This window comes from Canis lupus, chromosome 8, assembly GCF_011100685.1.
Source record: "Canis lupus familiaris isolate Mischka breed German Shepherd chromosome 8, alternate assembly UU_Cfam_GSD_1.0, whole genome shotgun sequence".
Classification (NCBI taxonomy): Eukaryota; Metazoa; Chordata; class Mammalia; order Carnivora; family Canidae; genus Canis; species Canis lupus.
Window position 1 is genome coordinate 41786993 of NC_049229.1, and position 17722 is coordinate 41804714.

General features: G+C 45.7%; 1 protein-coding gene across 3 annotated transcripts in view; it reads left to right on the forward strand.

Moving 5' to 3' along the window:
* Positions 1-2026: 2026 nt before the first annotated feature.
* The window catches only part of PLEKHH1 (pleckstrin homology, MyTH4 and FERM domain containing H1), a 51518-nt gene continuing 35822 nt past the window's right edge, over positions 2027-17722 (forward strand). For 2 of the 3 annotated variants that reach the window (XM_038545023.1, XM_038545021.1), the window contains exons 1-2: positions 2027-2081; positions 9609-9768. In XM_038545023.1, the coding sequence (XP_038400951.1) occupies positions 9643-9768 (126 nt within the window). In that variant the 5' untranslated portion in view covers positions 2027-2081; positions 9609-9642. Of the gene's footprint in view, positions 2082-2310; positions 2423-9608; positions 9769-17722 lie in introns of those variants that run through there. The other variant, XM_038545022.1, reaches the window with a different exon arrangement.

A 17722-nucleotide genomic window follows, 5' to 3' on the forward strand; every position in this document is an offset into this window, starting at 1 on the left:
TGGGAGTCTGCTTGAGATCCTCTCTCTCTCCCTCTGTCCCTCCCCACCCACCCTCACCCCCACCCCCGCCTCTAAAGTAAATAAATAAATCTTTTTTTAAAAAAAGGAACAGAGGGACGCCTGGGTGGCTCAGTGGTTGAGCGGCTGCCTTCGGCTCAGGGCATGATCCCGTGGTCCCGGGATCCAGTCCCACATCAAGCTCCCTGCAAGGAGCCTGCTTCTCCCTCTGCCTCTGTCTTTGCCTGTCTCTCTCTGTGTCTCTCATGAATAAATAAATAAATCTTTTAAAAAAAGGAAAAGGAAAAGATCCATGTATAAGTGAATCTGCACAGTTCAAATGCATGCTGTTCAAGGGTCAAATATGTGTGTGTGTGTATAAATGAATATGGATTTATGAATACTTTATGCATAAAATATGTTGAAAGGAAATTTTGTGTTTGGGGAGGAGTGATCTGGAGCATAAGGGAGGTAGACATTTTTCAGCATTAGCTCTTCCATATTATTTGAAATGTATGTGCATGATTAGCTATTCAAGGTGAATGAAGGGGGATCCTTGGGTGGCTCAGCAGTTTAGCGCCTGCCTTTGGCCCAGGGTGTGATCCTGGAGTCCTGGGATCGAGCCCTGCGTCGGGCTCCTGGCATGGAGCCTGCTTCTCCCTCTGCCTGTGTCTCTCTCTTTCTCTCTACGTCTATCATGAATAAATAAATAAAATCTTAAAAAAAAAAAAAAGGTGAATGAAGGCATGAATGAATGAATGAATGAATGACTCTTAATAAATCCCATAAGACTTGCTTTTGGGCTACCTTAGGCATCTTCCTGAGTGTTGAAGGGATAGCAGAGGCCAGTTGTCCCACAGTCTGGGGTTGATCTATCTCTATCCCCAGGAGCTCTAGTCCATTTGCAAGTTTAGCCCCTGGAGTCCCATTGGCCCAGCTGAACTTTTGCCTTGGCCTCCTGAACAATTGGGACCAGCTTTCTATATCATCTGGGCTCTCAAAGTTGTGCATGAGAATTGCCTGGGGAGCTTGTTAGCTGGGTAATCTAGCAGTTTCACCTCCAGAGATTCTAATTCAAACTAGAGGTGGAGCCAGAGGGATCCCTCATCACGGCCTGGAGATAGTCTTCCAAAGCCCCTTTGGTGAAATGGCCCTGGTGGTGGTCGTCTCTGTTCAGGCCTAGACAGAGCCTACAGGGTTGGGGAAGAAAGCGGCTTTGAAATGTGGATCCTTCCTTGCAGTGTTCTCCATATTCATCTTCTTTACCAAAAGTTGGGGGTTCCAATCCCCTGTGGGTGCAGGCTTGTACTGGTGAGCCAAGGGACTGCAAGGCCTTGAAGAACGAGAGTATGAAGACTTCTCTGCAAGCTGCCCAGCAAGCAGCGTCCTGTTGGCCTTCTGGCTTCTTGGCCGGCTCCTTCAACATAAATAATGCACATACATACATACATACATACATACATACATACATAAGCAAGTTACTTTCAGGGTTGTGAGGACTTTCCCCCCCCCCCCCCCCCAAATTACAAACCAGAACATGGGTGTGGAATTGGGACAGACTGTTGGAAACAGGACTTCTGCTGCAAGTATCCGGGCGGCACAGTTTTCACAGGTCGCCAGCACATGCTGGAACCTCCTTGGTGGTGGTGGGGGGGGGGGGGCACGGTCTGGTCTCGCGCCCCAGCCTGCGGGGCTCCCGCGCTGGCCGGGCGCTGAGCGGGTCTCGGGGCTCCCGGCCGCCCCCCGCCGCGGGGAGCTGGGCGCCCGGAGACCCCGCCGCCCCGGGGACGGCCCGGCGGCGCGGAGAGCGGGGAGGCTGGAGCCCGCTGAGGTCATTTCCTGTGCCTGCCCGCGAGCCGCCCGAGGAGCCGCGGCGGCCTCGGCCTTGAAGGAGGGGGCGCGGCGCCGCGCTGCATGGGGCGCCGCGAGGCCCGGCTCGGCTTTGTGCGGCCCGCCCGCCGGCACCCCCGCCCCGCCGCGCCCCCGCCCCGCCGCCCCGCCCGCCCGCGCCCCGCCCCGCGCCCCCTGCCGCCGCCGAGCCGAGGCCGGGCGGCCGCCGCCGAGCCGGCCCAGAAGGACGCGAGGTCAGCGGAGGGCGCCCGGGTCCCGGGTGGGCGGGAGGCGCGGCGCGGGGCGTGCGCGGCCCGGGGGCACCGGCGGGGCGCGGAGGACCGGCCGCCCCCGGCCGTGCGGCGACTCGGAGCAGGTGCCTCCCCACCCGGCGCTCGCGGCGCTGGCAGCGCGGCTGGGCTTGCGGACGCCCCTCGGGAGGAGCCGCCCCCTCGGGAGGAGCGGGACTGCGGGACCGGCTGGGGCCCGCCGCCCCGGGAAGGGCCTCGGGCGCGCTGCAGGCTTGGCGCCGCGCCGCCCGGCCTCCCGCTCGCGTCCCCCCTCGGCTCTCCTGCCGGCCTCGGCCTCGTCTCAGGTAATCTCTTCTGTGATTTCTCGGCGGCCCCTTTATGGACTCTGTTGGGTCAGGCTCGACTCCTACAAGCAGGTCAGCCAAGCAGAAAAGAAAACAAGTTGGGCACTGAGTGACAGGCAGGAGCTTTGTGTCCCGGGAGCCTTAGAGAGGACTCTGTCACCTGGGAACCCTCCTGGGGCGGGGGTGCAGGGGGGCAGAGGCAGTGAAGACCCTCACTTGGAAGTAGAATCCGCTCCCTGTTGGATCTGTCCCTTCCAGGACATCTCTAGAACTTTTACTGTGAGCCCATCTCATAAAACTCTTTTGTGCAGAGCCTCAGTTCCAGGTAAAACTTTTTCTACTTTGAAAGATCATCTTAATAACAATGGCATTGGAAAAGTCGTGAGTTCTTTCGCCAGGCTTTTTGGACTGTCTTCTACCTGCCAGACTTTCTGTATGGTAATGTCACCGAACACCGAACACTTCTGTATGGTAATGTCATCTAACACTTGATAGAGTTTCTGCGTGTTATTATCCCCATTTTGCAAAGGAGAAAGCAGACTCAGAGAAATTGTGATTTGCCCAAGGTCATATAGCTAAAAAAGCGGAAGAGGCAAAACTCAGACCCGAGCCTCCTGTATTCCACATGTGGGATGTGGTTCACCGTTGCCCACTTTCCTCCAGTAGGCTGCTGAGAGGACCTGCTTAGAGCTAGTTATGGTGGTGGGGGTGGGGATACCCTGTGGTCTCAACTCATTGAGACTAACAACTGAGTTGAGAAAATGTGGTGCCGCTCTGCCCTTTTCAGAAGTCACCAGCTCTAGGGAAGAAGCATGTACCTCCTACTCTGCTCCCTCATCCTGCCCTCGTCTTCACTAGTCCCTTTTCTCTATGAGGCTGTGTAACCATATAGGGAACTCTGTGCTCCTTGTGGTTTGCAGAGTGCTTGATACATGCTGATGTTAAGGTGTGAGGATTCCCTCACTCCTGATCTGGGCGAGTTCACAGCAGGCTGGCTCTTGAGCCACCATCCTGCATTCTCTGGATAGCCCAGCTGAGCCTTCTCTCCATTCTGTCAAGAATGAATTCAAAACTGATCTCCTCCGTCGGGAAGCAGGCACTTATTGCTGGCTGGAATATGAATTCGAATAGTCTTGGGGAAGGCAATTTGGACTATTTGGCCATTTAAAAATGTATATCCTGCATTTCCATTTCTGGGACTTTATCCTTCAGATATTCCATTTCTGAACTTTATCCTTCAGATATACTCTGATGCCTATGGAATGACATATATTTGTTGCAGCTTTGTTTTAGCTAAAGGTTTCAAACAGCCCAAATGTCTGTCAATAAGGGACCCTTATACAATACAGCTGTTAAAAAGCATGGAGGGAGGACAGGTCAGGTGTGTATGTTGATATAGGAAGAACTCTCAGTTATAGGTTAAGTACAGTGTGTATTGTGTGTCACCATTTGTGTTTGTGTTGTGCATGCAACATATATGTGAATGCTTGTGTCTGCACTGGATATCTCTGAAAGACATAAAGCCCCATAGCACAGCTGCCTCTGGGGAGAACTGTGGCTGATGTAGAGGGGTGGGAAGAAGCCTTACTTTATACCATATACTCCTTTGTTCAGTATTCAAAAATAATGAGATAAAATAATTTTTAAAAATCCCGTTCTTGCTGAAATGGATCTGGTAGTGAACACATCTATGGACCCCATCCCCTAGTATACCCAGGCACTGGTGGTTTGCCTTTTCACTGTCGATTGTAGCTGTCATTATTGAGTGCTTACTGTATGCCAGGCTTCTGTAATATCACCTTTAATTCTCAAAAGAAATGACATAGTGTGGTCTATAAAATTGCCATTTTTAAAAAAGATTTATTTATTTATTTGACAGACAGGACAAGTGGGGGGAGGGACAGAGGAAGAGAATCTTCAAGAGAACTCTCAGGTAAGAGCAGAGCCCGCACAGGTGCAGGGCTCAATCTCACGATCCATGAGATCATGATCTGAGCTGAAACCAAGAGTCAGACACCTAGCGGACTAAGCCACCCAGGCATCCCTGAAGTTGCCATTTTTGAAGGTCAAAAAATCATTAAATGCTGATAATTTCATACGATTCAGCCTAATATTATTGCCCTCCTTTTGAAATATTATTACTTTCAATTTCAAAATGGCGCTGAGGCTCAAGAGGTTAAGCAAATGGTTTAAGGTCACAAGATTAATTAGTGCCAGAGCCAGGACTCAAACCCAGGCTTATTTGATGCCAGAAGGGAGGGGAGGACCGTAAGTACTACACTCTGCTGTTTCTCTTTACTGGTTATGTTCTCAAACGATGCTACTTCTGATTGTCCCTTTTGGTATTTAAATCCCGGGAGGCTGGAACATGCTCGCCTTTTCCTGTCTCTTCCAACATTGTGAAATGTGCTGCTTAGCACCCAAGAGTAAAATGCATATTGTTGGCTTGATCAGATGACAAGGTGCGGGCAGAAGGAGTTATGCACTTGTGTCTACTCATCCTCCCGCAGCTCTATCCCCAGAAAGAGGGCACAAAGCTCTTCTTTCCCACAGTTGGACGGGTGGCCAACAAAGTCGAGCACTTTTAGAAGATAGTGGTAGCCCATCACTAGCAAGTGGAAATGACAAAAGGTGCTCACACTCAGGGAGTGAACCATAGTGAGGTGACATGGGAGAACCCAGTGGAAACTGTACCCAGAACAGAGTCGCTGATACCTTGTGAAGCCACCTGCGGTGACCTCTGACCTCTTTCTTTTAGGGTCTTGTATTGGCTGGTCCTCTTTGCAGGGAAGTTCCAGGATATGCAGACTATAGACCTGAGGCTCGCAAGCCATGGGATCTTTACTCATCTTTATGTCCCCAACCTTGTACATAGGAATCACTTCACAAAAGTTGGTTGAATTAAATTTATTTATTTATTTATTTTTTATTTTTTTATTTTTTGGTTGAATTAAATTTAATCTCAGCATCTTGTCAATTTCTGGTCAAATCCCTAAACTTGCCAAAGCCATCCCAGGTCAAGTCTGTGTTTTCTCTGATAATAGGCCTAGAGTCTGAGGTTACCTGATGATCCCTGTGGGCTCTTTTCATCACCCACCCTGCACGCAGCCCCAGCCCCTGCCTCAGAGGTATACTCCACCAACCTCTGGGCTGTGTCAGTCCAGGATGCCGGGGTACTGAGGGAGTTCCAAAGCAGGGCTCCAGGTGGTGCAGTCATTTGACTGTCTGAGTAGGTTAGACTGACTGAGCAGTTTAGCATGCTGGGCGCTAGTAGGAATCAAGAGAAGTGGGTTTCACAAGAGCGGCCATGAGTTGATTTTTGTAGCTGGGGGGAGGGTATATGGGGACTTACTGTACTATTCTCCCTACTTGTATATATTTTAAGCTTTCCAGAATAAAAAATGAACAGTTGTACTAGGTTTTGTCCCTTCTCTCATCTCCCCATCTGTTTTGCCATTAATGTTCTGTGTTAGGCTAGTCAGATAGCATGAGACTCCGCCACCATTATTGAAGCATCTGCACAGAAAGAGGATGTTCTGTATGTTGGGAGATTGGGATTTTTGGCCCAGTTCTGATACTACTTAGGTCTGTATCTCAAGTCATGGATGTGATGGGTTTTCTTATCTGTTCATTGTGAATAATATCTCTTGTCCTACATCTCAGGGATATTGAGAGGAGCAGGAGAGAAATCACACCTGTCACAATACTTTGGAAAGTTAAAAACCATTCTGTAAATTCTCTTCTGCTCATCTTTGCACATCTTTATGGGAGAGACAAGTGCGAGGTGATTTAGCAGATGAAGTTCAATTTGCTGGTAGTTTGCCTTAACATCTCATGTTTTATAGCTGCTGCGGCAACCACCTGCTTCTGTCGGAAGAGCCTCTGGGCCATGTGCTTGGCAGTAGGCACCTTGCTCCAGTTCCCTTTTGAAAGCTTATAGCTCTCCTCACATGCTGAGACAAGCCTAGCACAAGTCCAGCCCCTACACTAGCATTTCCAGGGCAGGGAGAGGCTTCAGCAGAGCACTTGATCTGTTCAAAAATGTGATGTCATAAGATGCTTGATTGGGAAAGGACTCCCTGCAGTCTAGGTATAATTTCAGATATCAGGGCTAGGCAGAGGCCAGTGATGTGTTTTACTTCCAAAGCTCCTGGAGATTTTGATGATTTGGTTTTCCACTGTCCTCATGAAATCTGAGCTGCAGCTTTGACAGTCAATAACAGGGAATTAAAATACACCAAACTCTTTCAATGCCACGAAAGGATTAAGTTTCTCTTGCCCCTTGGTGTTATTTGGGTGTTTTTACTGCTAATTCTTAGCCCTCAGCTAGATTGCAAGACTCCCAGGTCCTACTTTCAGATCTGCCGCTTTTTTTATTCATATGAGAAAAAGCAAAATCCCTTTAAAGGACAAAGCAAATCAAACACGATGAAGCCTCCCAGCCTTCTCTTCTCCAGAGGCTCCACAAGGTTCTGTTTTGTCTTTTCAGCTGTGATCTTAGCTCAGAGAAGGTCATGTTTTGTTTTTGTCTTTTGTCTTCCTGCGCCGTTCCAGTCGGTCCCAGTCTTTTGAGGTGGGGATTGCTGGGAGGTCACAATGTTGGGATTGTTCAGTATGACAGTCCCGGGAGAGCAGGGCTGAGGTCACATGTCCAGTGTTCTGAGCTGCCCAGAACCCAAAGACTTAGATACTAGACCCATCAGTGTTTAATTGTTGGGCCTTTCTCTACAGGTCTACTGACCCTGCGTTCTAAATGGAAAGTCGAGACTCATGATAAATGTCTGTGCTTATAGAGGTTGTGGTGTCAGAATGTTTGAGACCAGGATGCCCTGGAAAATCTTGAATATGGGTTCACCTTAGTGCCAAGGATCCTGAAAGATCCCATAAAATAGTTCTCTCATTCTTAACAATCCAGCTCACTCTTTGTGAAATCAGAATTCTTTTCAGTTTCTGGATAGGTAAAGAGCACAGTTGCTAAGAGTAGGAATTTTGGAACAAGTATACCATCCCCACTACTTACTGGCTCTAGAACTCTGTATAGCCTCTCAGTTCCTCCCTGTCCTCATTGTGAGAGTGTCTTGCCTTACGTATCTTCATGAGGATTAAAGAGGCCACACAGGCCTGGCATACAATAAGAACACAATAAATCATAGCTATTTGTGGTATGGGAGACAGATACTTGTAAAAGTCAAATGTGAGGTGATTAACCCATTGAAGATAAGCTCATTGGTTACCAAGGTAGTATCCGGCAACAGTACAGGAGGTTCTGGGTTTTCTGAGGCCATGTGGCTCCTGAAGAAGTGAAAAGGGATTTAAAAAACAAATTTTTAGTACAGAACTCTCTAGGCATGTATTCAAATAGAGAAACAAATATAAAGAACTCCCAGGTGCCCATCAACTAGCTTCAAAATATCAGCAATTTGATAAATCTTATTTCATATATCTCCTCCCCACACTACTGCTAACCCCCTAACCATGAAGTATTTTATTTTTTATTTTGTTTTATTTTTAAAAGATTTTATTTATTTATCTGACAGAGAGAGAGCACATGCAGGGGTAGGGGAGAGGAAGATGCAGACTCCCTAGTGAACAGGGAGCTGGACTCCGCTTGATCCCATGTCCTGCAAGGGCAGACGCCTAAAGGACAAAGCCATCCAGCATTCCTACCATAAAGTGTTTTAAGGCATATATCCCAGATTATATCATTTCTCTTGTAAGTCATATGTATCTCTGACTGATCACATTGTAAAAATATTATCAACCTAAAAAACTAAAAGTCATTCCTTAACAATCACCTGATGCTCGAGTAATCATATGTCATGGTTTGGGGCAGACCAAATTTATGCTTGTTGCCAAGCATCATTATTACTGGGGGGGAGGGGCATTTTAAAGTCCTGATGACAGATGTGTCTTCCAGCTCATTGCTCCTTTGTGTTCAGTCTTCTGTGTCCTCTCTCTCTGCTTCTGTATTTTCTCATCCCCAACCTAATTTATCTTCTCTAAAATTTGTCCAGGAGACATCTGAGTATATTCCCCCAACTGGGAATATTATAGGTGTCTACTTGATTTGCTCTGAATTTGTATAATTGATGCAAAGACTTGTGGCATTCCCCGGAGTCTACCTCTGTAGTCTACCTACAGTCTACAGCAAAATGTCTACCAATCTTTTGGTTTGCATTTTCGAACTTAGGGTGAGAATCTGTTCCAAAAGAGAACACCTTTTTCTCTAAAAATCTATATAGGGGCAGCCCCGGTGGCTCAGCGGTTTAGCGCCGCCTTCAGCCCAGAGTGTGATCCTGGAGGCTCGGGATTGAGTCCCACATCAGGCTCCCTGCATGGAGCCTGCTTTTCCCTCTGCCTGTGTCTGTGCCCCTCCACCCCCATGTGTCTCTCATGAATAAGTGAATAAACTCTTTAAAATAAAAATAAAAAAAATGAAAATCTATATAGATGGGAGCACCTGGCTGGCTTAGTTGGTGGAGCATAGGACTCTTGATCTCAGGGTCGTGAGTTCAAGTCCCACATTGGGCATGGAGCCTACTTGAAGGAAAGAAAGAAGGGAGGGAGAGAAGAGGAAAGAAAGAAAGAGAGAAAGACTAATTGTTAAATAGATAAATCTATATAGGTGTAGTAGAATCATTACTAAACTGGAAACCAGGGTTCTTCCTCCAGTTAACTATGTGATCTCAAATGAATCTGTCCCTCACTTTAAGTCTCCCCTAAACATCGTCCCCCTCATCATTCCTTCCCCCACAGTCTACCCCATTTCCCTGCTCCCATTTACCTGCGTATTGAAGCAATTTGAGTACATGGTAATTTTGCTATTACTTTCCTAAGAGTTCCTTGGAAAACTCAAAGATAAGGGGACCTCTTTTATTTACCTTTGCATTTCCAGTGCCTAGAACAGTGTCTAGCATATAAATGTTTGTTGAATGGATACATATTTGTTAAATAGGTAATCAAATGAAAAACAAACGAGGCCCTTTTTTTTTTTTTTAATTTTTTTTATGGCTGTCACAATGAGTTCCTGAGTTTGCTCAGCTAACTTATGACTGAACGGGACACACTGAGCTAAGGGAGGTGGAACAGAGGGAGAGCAGTGACTGGCATCCCCTAGCCCTGTTTTCTCAGCCCTCCTCTTCACATCCTTACTGATCCTCTCCCCTCGCTGTGTGCTGGCTCCCAGGGCTCCCTGGAACAAGCTGGAAGTTGCTCCCGTCATGGCAGAACTCAAGGTGGAGACCCGGGCCAGCGTGGACTGGCAGAAGCGCTGCCTGGCCCTGGAAACCCAGCTCTTCCGGTTCCGCCTGCAGGCCAGCAAGATCCGGGAGTTGCTGGCGGACAAGGTGAGTCCTGGAGAGCTAACTGGTGTCGCCGCACAGGTCTCTACCAGAGCCAGAGACAGAGAGACAGAGTTGGAGTTGGAAAAGGTGAACTTTCTCCTTCTTCCACTTCTCCTTCTTCTTTTTGAGTTATTACCCAATTTTTAATTGAAGTATATTTGGCATATAACATTATATAATTTAAGGTACACTACATGTTAATCTGATACATTTATATATTATAATATGGTTGCCTTTGTAGTGGTAATTGGCACTTCTATCCCATTACATAATTGTCATTTCTTTTCAGTGGTTGGAATAATTAAGTTTCAGTTTCCTAGCAAGTTTGATGATTATAATGCAGCACTATTGTCTATATTCACTATAGTGTGCATTAGATCCCTAAGCTTGTTTACTACTCATTGCAGGAAGGTGAGCTTTTTATTTATTTCTTTATTTAAAGATTTTATTTATTTATTCATGAGAGACACACATACACACAGAGAGAGAGAGAGAGAGAGAGGCAGAGACACAGGCAGAGGGAGAAGCAGGCTCCATGCAGGGAGCCTGATGTGGGACTCGATCCCGGATCTCCAGGATCACGCCCTGGGCTGAAGGCGGTGGTAAACCGCTGAGCCACCGGGGCTGCCCAGAAGGTGAACTTGTAATAAGATACTTTCCACACATGCAAAATGGAATCCAGGGGTTTTTTTGTTTTGTTTTGTTTTGTTTTTAAGTCCAAAATCAAAGCAGGTTACTAAGCTGCATCTTGCATTCTTTCCCGCTTCAGAGAAATGATAGAAATCTTCTTGGTCCTCTATTACCTCTTGCGTCAACTGTGGCTGCAGTGGAGGTTCTATTATTCCTTTATTTCTTTTTCAGTGTGAGGAAAGAAAATGTTTTAGGGGAGAAAAATGGAAATCCTCATCCTACTGTCACCTTCTATTAAGCCTAAGAGCTATGGAAGGCAGCCTGGTTTCCTGGTGATAAGGACACAGGTTTTGAAGCCAGACCCACCTGGCTCTGCCACTTACTAGCTGTGTGACCCTGGCAAGTCCCTTCACTGGTAAGGGAGGGACACAAATGTCTGTCTTTCAGTTATTTTGAGAATTATGTCAGGTCACATATAAAGGTTTGGGCATGCAATAGGCCTTAAATGGGAACAATTATTGGCTTTCTAGGCTAAGGTGGGCTGGTCTGGGACACTGACCATCATTTGTAATGTTTCTCTAGGAAAGTGCATTCTAAACAGCTAACTTTCAGAAGCATTTTGGAGCATAACCTATATGGGGAGTAGAGACCTGCAGTAATACATACACACAGTCTCACACACACACACACACACGTATATATGTATATATATTAACCGAATCAACTATCTTCTTTCTAATTTTGTTTACATTATCCATCTGCTTAGCCAACCTTTCTTTCGTAGTACAAAAGTGAAATTCAGTCCAGTCCTCTCTAAGTAATGTCAAAGTCTGGTTTGTAAAGCCTGAGGAAATAGCCTGTTTTATTGATAATCCCCCCTCCCTGAAGTCTAGGAAGACAAGTTATTGGCATTATTCTGCATTTCCACTGCTGAGGTAGTGGCCCTGGACTAGCCTGAAGTAGAACTTGTGAACTTTGGGTCTGTTGTCATTGCTGTCTCCTAGTTCAGGCTTTGCAAAACAGAAACCAGCAGGGTTCCTGTGGCTGTGATTCAGGTACTAAGAAAGGGTGAAATTCAGCCACCTCAGCAAGAGGGAAGCAGGCCTTAGATAGTGGTTCTCAAAGGATGGTCCTTGTCACCCATGCCAGAAACCTGGAGAACTTACTAAGCACGTACATTCCTGGGCCCCACCCCAGTCCTCCTGATCCAGGGCTCCTGGGGGTGCCGCTCATAGTCTGCATGTTTAAGGAGCTCCCAGAAATTAAATTTGTACACTGTAGAGTTTGAGAACTTTGCCTTAGGATATGTGAGTGGAGGATAAGTAAGGGTCTCCCGGCTGGTTTGAAAGATGTCAGAGGAAAGAGACTTCTGTTCCTAGTAATGTGGACCTCAAAATAACCTTTAAAAAAAATACTGCTGTGAAACACCTAGAAATATTGGATTAAATATTTAAATTAATATTATTTAGAGCCACGAACTGAAGAAAATAGTGGGCAAAATGAAGAGGAAAACCCAAGTGGTACTCAACTCTGGCAGCTCAGTAGGACAGGCTATGTGACTGGCCTTCCTGTAGCAGTGAGCAGTGTGAGGTTTAATCTGTGGAGACAGAGATGAGGTCTGGCCCGTTGGAAGCTGGAGCTGAAACTGAAACTTTCATGTAAAGTCAGGACTATCAAAGTACTTTACCATAAATAAAAAGGTAGACAAGGAAAAAAATCATCTACCAATACAGGGAGATAACAGAACAGCATTTCATGCTTAGCCAAGGCTCTGGACACACAAAAAAAAACAAAAGAAAGCAAAATAAAAGTCCTCCTTGAGAACCTGATGATCGTACTGGCTTAGCATTAGAATTTATACTATTTGTGTGGATTAGGAATGCTAAATCCTAGGCCAGTGATGACCCTAGGAGACCTCGTAGGAATAGATACAGAACCTCTCTAGAGAAACAAGACCTCAGCAGATCACACAGGATTCTCCCAGGAAAACAGAACCTATAGTAAAGATAAATATATGATCCAGAACAACTGAATGCTTGAGAGAATAATCTGTCCTGACAAGACATTCTTATATATGTCTCTTTTGACTGATATATTTGGATTTATTTCTACCATTGCATTCTGTGTCTTCTATTTACTCCTTTTTTTTTTTTTTTTAAATACTCTTTTTCTTTCTGGTCTAGACTTAATAGACTTTATTCCATTCTCAACTCTACTGCTTTGAAAGTTCTACACTCCATTTATTAACATTATTCTAGACTTAAATTCCAGGCTTAAAGACTGCTACTTGTTCCCCAGTATCTGTTCTCCCCTTCTCTCTCATACAAATAAAAGCCTCGGGCAGCCTGGGTGGCTCAGCGGTTTAGCGCCGCCTTCAGCCCAGGCCCTGATCCTGGAGACCCCGGATCGAGTCCCACATCAGCCTCCCTGCATAGAGCCTGCTTCTCCCTCTGCCTGTGTCTCTGCCTCTCTTTCTCTGTGTCTCATGAATAAATAAATAAAATATTTAAAAAAAGAATGTCTTGTCACATACAAGGATGTAGCATTGCTGTATGAAAAATTGGAAATAGCCTACATGTCAATCAACAGGGAAGTGGGTAAACATACTGAGTGTATTTGTACAATGTAATACTACCTTGCAGGTAAAAACGAAGCAGGTGAGCTAAATGTATAAAACTCAAACACCACCACTGAACAAAAAAGATGGGAGGACTCATAGAGAACAATATGGTTTATATAAAGTTTTAAAACCTACAAGATGGTCTAGCTGTTGTTTAGGGATATATGCAAATGAGGTAAAATGTAAACACAATGAAGTGTGGGGTAGATGCTAGAAGTGAAATTTAAGAGTATCCTGGGGATTTCGCTTCTCTGTAGTGGCCAATTTCTTTTTTTTTATTTTATTTATTTATTTATTTATTTATTTTGTAGTGGCCAATTTCTTAAAGATGTCTAGAAGCAGATATGCAGAAATTAAGATTTGATAAAGCTGAGTAGTGGATACGTGTTTTAAAATATTATTCTCGGGATCCCTGGGTGGCGCAGCGGTTTGGCGCCTGCCTTTGGCCCAGGGCGCGATCCTGGAGACCCGGGATCGAATCCCACATCGGGCTCCCTGCATGGAGCCTGCTTCTCCCTCTGCCTATGTCTCTGCCTCTCTCTCTCTCTCTGTGTGACTATCATGAATAAATAAATAAAATCTTTTAAAAAAAATTATAAAAAAAAAGAATGTTATAAAAAAAAATATTATTCTCTGTGTTTCCTGAAATATTTCATAATAAAAACTATCTTAAAGTGCCTTCCTCCCCTATACCCTAGGGTCCTTAAACACATCAATAAGCACCTTCTTTCTTTGCAGCCCCTTGGGTCTAAATAGTTTGAACTTTTAGAAGATTGGCCCTATCTTCTCTTCCAGGCTGCCTTTGATTGTCATATAGCTGGAATGCCATTAAAAGTTGGGGGCTCAGAATATGACTTGGGTAAAGAAAGGGGAAGCATGTGGACATGGGGCAGAAGAGACTGGGGTGTGGGATAAAGGAGAAAGAAATCTTGACTAGGAATCACAGGCTGGAAGAATTAAGGAAGAGTACCAAGACATTAGCCCAACACCAGACCTCTTGGCAGGAAACCTTAAAGCCATAAATACCATGTTGCTCAATGTCATGCCTGTGCCTATCACCTGCAATCATCCCCAAACCAACAGGACAGGTTCAACAGTTCACTTTGAGATTTTCCCCAATACGTCAATAGGAAGAGATGACCCAGGTTTCTCAGGAGAGCTCGTGCTGGGGCCAAGCCCGGGTCCTGTCTTTGTAGCTGCTCCTAGAACTTACTAGTTAATTATCACCAGTACCCACCTACACCCGGTGAGCCAGGTCAGCTGGGTCCCTCTGACCAGCCCTCTCACCCGCCAGCCGGTGGGGATTGCACTGCCTGGATGACTGTGCTCACTCATTGCTGGCTGTTGTGCAGGGCAGGCCAAGCCTGGGTGCTTCCCAGGGGACCAGCCCTTCCTGGGATCAGATACTGCCCACTGGCTGCTAAGGCTTAGAAACCTGCCTTCATCCCCATCCCACAGCCTACTCATACTCGCCTCCCTCTTTGCAGAATTGCCATTCTGGACATGGAATGATCTGTGCTAAAAAGCAAACATTTTTTTAAAGAAAAGATGTCAAGGTTACCACATAATCCCTCACCTAAGGGTGAGGGGAAACAGTATTAGACCTTATTTCTGCTGTTATACCTTGCCAGGCCTGGTGTGCCGTTGCCATGGACATGCAGACTGCCAGGACCACGTAATTCTGTAGCCAGGTGAATTGTGGGTTCACTTCCTATCCAGTACAGGAGTCGAGGGAATGGCTGACGTCTTGGAGTTCACATCTTGCTCTGCTCCCTGGCACCAGTCCCGTCCCTGCTACCTCCACTCCCCCACCGCTGGCTCTCTTCCTTCGTGTACTGAAGAAGTCACAAAGGCTGTTCAGATCAATTTGAAACTTGATACTGTTCTTGGAGGCTGTATAGATGGATCTGAAAGTCCCTTGGATTTTTTTTCATTCTTGCTAAACTTGTGCTTTAGTTATGCCATCCGAAAAGTGGGAGTGTAGTAACTATCCACAGATGGGCTATCCACAGTAGAAATTACAATGATGAACACATGGCATCAATAATTAGAACTAACACAAGTTTTAAATTTTTTATTTATTTACTCCCTATTTCCAAAAGAGATTTGAGTGGACTTATAGGAGGAAGTAGTAATATAATAAAACATCCCTCATTTTTTAGCTTGAATATTTTTATTTATTTAATTTTTTAAAAAGATGTTATTTATTTATTCATGAAAGACACAGACACAGAGGCAGAAACATAGGCAGAGGGAGAAGCAGGCTCCATGCAGGAAGCCCGATGCAGGATTCGATCCCAGGACTCCGGGATCATGCCCTGAGCCAAAGGCAGACACTCAGCCGCTGAGCCACCCAGGAGTCCCAAGCTTGAATATTTTTAACCGAAGCAACTTTTCCCAGACCCATTCCAATAGGAAGGTGTACACTTCCTCTTTTCTAGAATTTCTTACTCGCTCCACCAAGATTTTAAAATGCAATAACTCAGTTTTACATTTATAAACCAAAAATTTGTAGTTTAAGACTTTTATTTCTTGAACAATGAATGGTTCAGTTCAGTCCCCTTAAACAAAGGAACAATTACTGTCACTCCTCCCCTCTCAGTCTATAGATTATACAGAGGCAGTGATTCTCTGTAGGCATCAGTTTCTCAATGTATGGATAGAACACAGAGGCCAGAAAAACATATATTTAAATACCTCAATTTATGAAAAGGCCAGGTACTATGAAAGGAGAGTACTAGGGCTGTCAGGACTAGCTGGAACTATGTTGAAGTCTGCATAAAGTCATCACAGAATTGACCTTAGCTGACAGATCCAATTTGCTTTGGGAGCAGATACCTTCTAGAACTTTATTCACTGTGTATGGGCATGTGTGTGTGTGTGTGTGGAGAGAGAGAGAGAGAGAGAGAGGCTTTTTATTCTCCTACCTATTTTTAATAGGGTCCACTATAGTGTTTTTCTGGAACCATAGTATTGATAGAGCTCTGTATCACTAAAGCCATTTGAGAAGCCCTGTGATGATGTGGGCTTGGCCCTAGAATGTATCCCAGAAGTTGGCTATGCTTAGCATTCTGGGGCCAGTTTAGTGTTTTTCAGAGTATGGTCTGTGGGTCACCTGCCTCAGGATCACCTGAGATTTTCTTCCCAAGCTCGTTCCTGGGTCTCAGCTTCAGGCTTGCTAATTAAAACCCTCTGTGGGTAAGACCCAAGAATCAGCCTTGAGTAAGCTCTGCATGGGTCATTACACCCCTGACAGTGAGATCTATAGCCACAAGCTCTTGCCATGGCCTTGCCTCAGCCTCATTCAGCTGTCTTTCTAGTGGACATCTTGAGCCCCATGTGCCCCAGAGGAGCAGGGTAACTCACAGATAAGACTCAGAGCCCTTTCTCTCCTGTATTATCTGTAGTCAGACACTAGGGCACCTCATGGTGCTGTATTTTATATATTTGGGACTAAACATAGGATTTTAATTAAACAAAAGATCTAGTAAAAAAAAAATAAGTTTGAAAGCCACTGTCTTTATAACAGAGATAACCATTTAATAGCTGAAACTGGAGGCTGCTACTCAGATGCTTGCAGGTTAACTTACAGAGGTGAGACAGGTGGGTTTTGGGAATGTGCTAGAGCTAGACAAGAAGTCCACTTATAGCCATAAGAAAATGTAACCCTAGCATGTCCAGGTCTGAATTTTCAAGGGAAGCTAGGAGCCAAGGATTGTGTGTGGAATCTCAGTTTTTACTGAGATTTGCGTATGAGAGGCGCAGTGGCTACCAGTATAGTTAGACTCTGTAGCCAGCCCTCCTGAGTTCTGCCTCTCAGCCATGTGACTTGTTAGCTAAGTTACCCAACCCCTCTGCATCAATTTCCTTATATACACAACAGGGCTAATGGTAGTACTTGCTCCCTCCTATTGGGATGAAGATTAAATGAGTCAATACGTGTAAGTGTTTAAGCCAGTGCCAGACATGCAGTGAGTGGCCTTGTTCTATCTGTCACCTAAATACCCCTAAGGCTGCCTATCCTACAAGACACCCTATAGACGATAGTTGGCAGCCTCTGGCTTGAAGCCATTCTTGCTGTAGGTGGATCATAAGTCAGATAACCATATGATTTCCCATCTAACCCAAGACACTCTAGAGGGAGAAAAGAAAGCTCTGTTAGTAATTATTGTGGGACAACAGGTGAACACCAGACTGTCCCAGGCAAAAGCATCATCTCTGTATATGAGAAACCAACAAGTAGCTTACTGTAAATGGCTCAGTAAGGGCCACACAGTACACGTGAGCTTTACATGAGCCACTTCATGGGGGGATCCCTGGGTGGCTCAGCGGTTTGGCGCCTGCCTTTGGCCCAGGGCACGATCCTGGAGTCCCGGGATCGAGTCCCACATCGGGCCCCCGGCATGGAGCCTGCTTCTCCCTCTGCCTGTGTCTCTGCCTCTCTCTGTCTCTCTGTCTATCATGAATAAATAAATAAAATCTTAAAACAAAACAAAACAACATGAGCCACTTCATGTAATGTTCCCAGCAACCGTCAGAGGTGAAGACTCATTACTCTTTTTTCTCCTGGTGAGGAAACTGAGGCACAGAGCAGTTAAGGAACTTACCCTAAAGCCACACTGTGGCAGAGCCAGTCAGGTTGAACACTTAGTGCTTCCCTGTACCGGTCTCTGGGGTGAGTGCAAAGCAGTAGTAAGAATGTTGAAT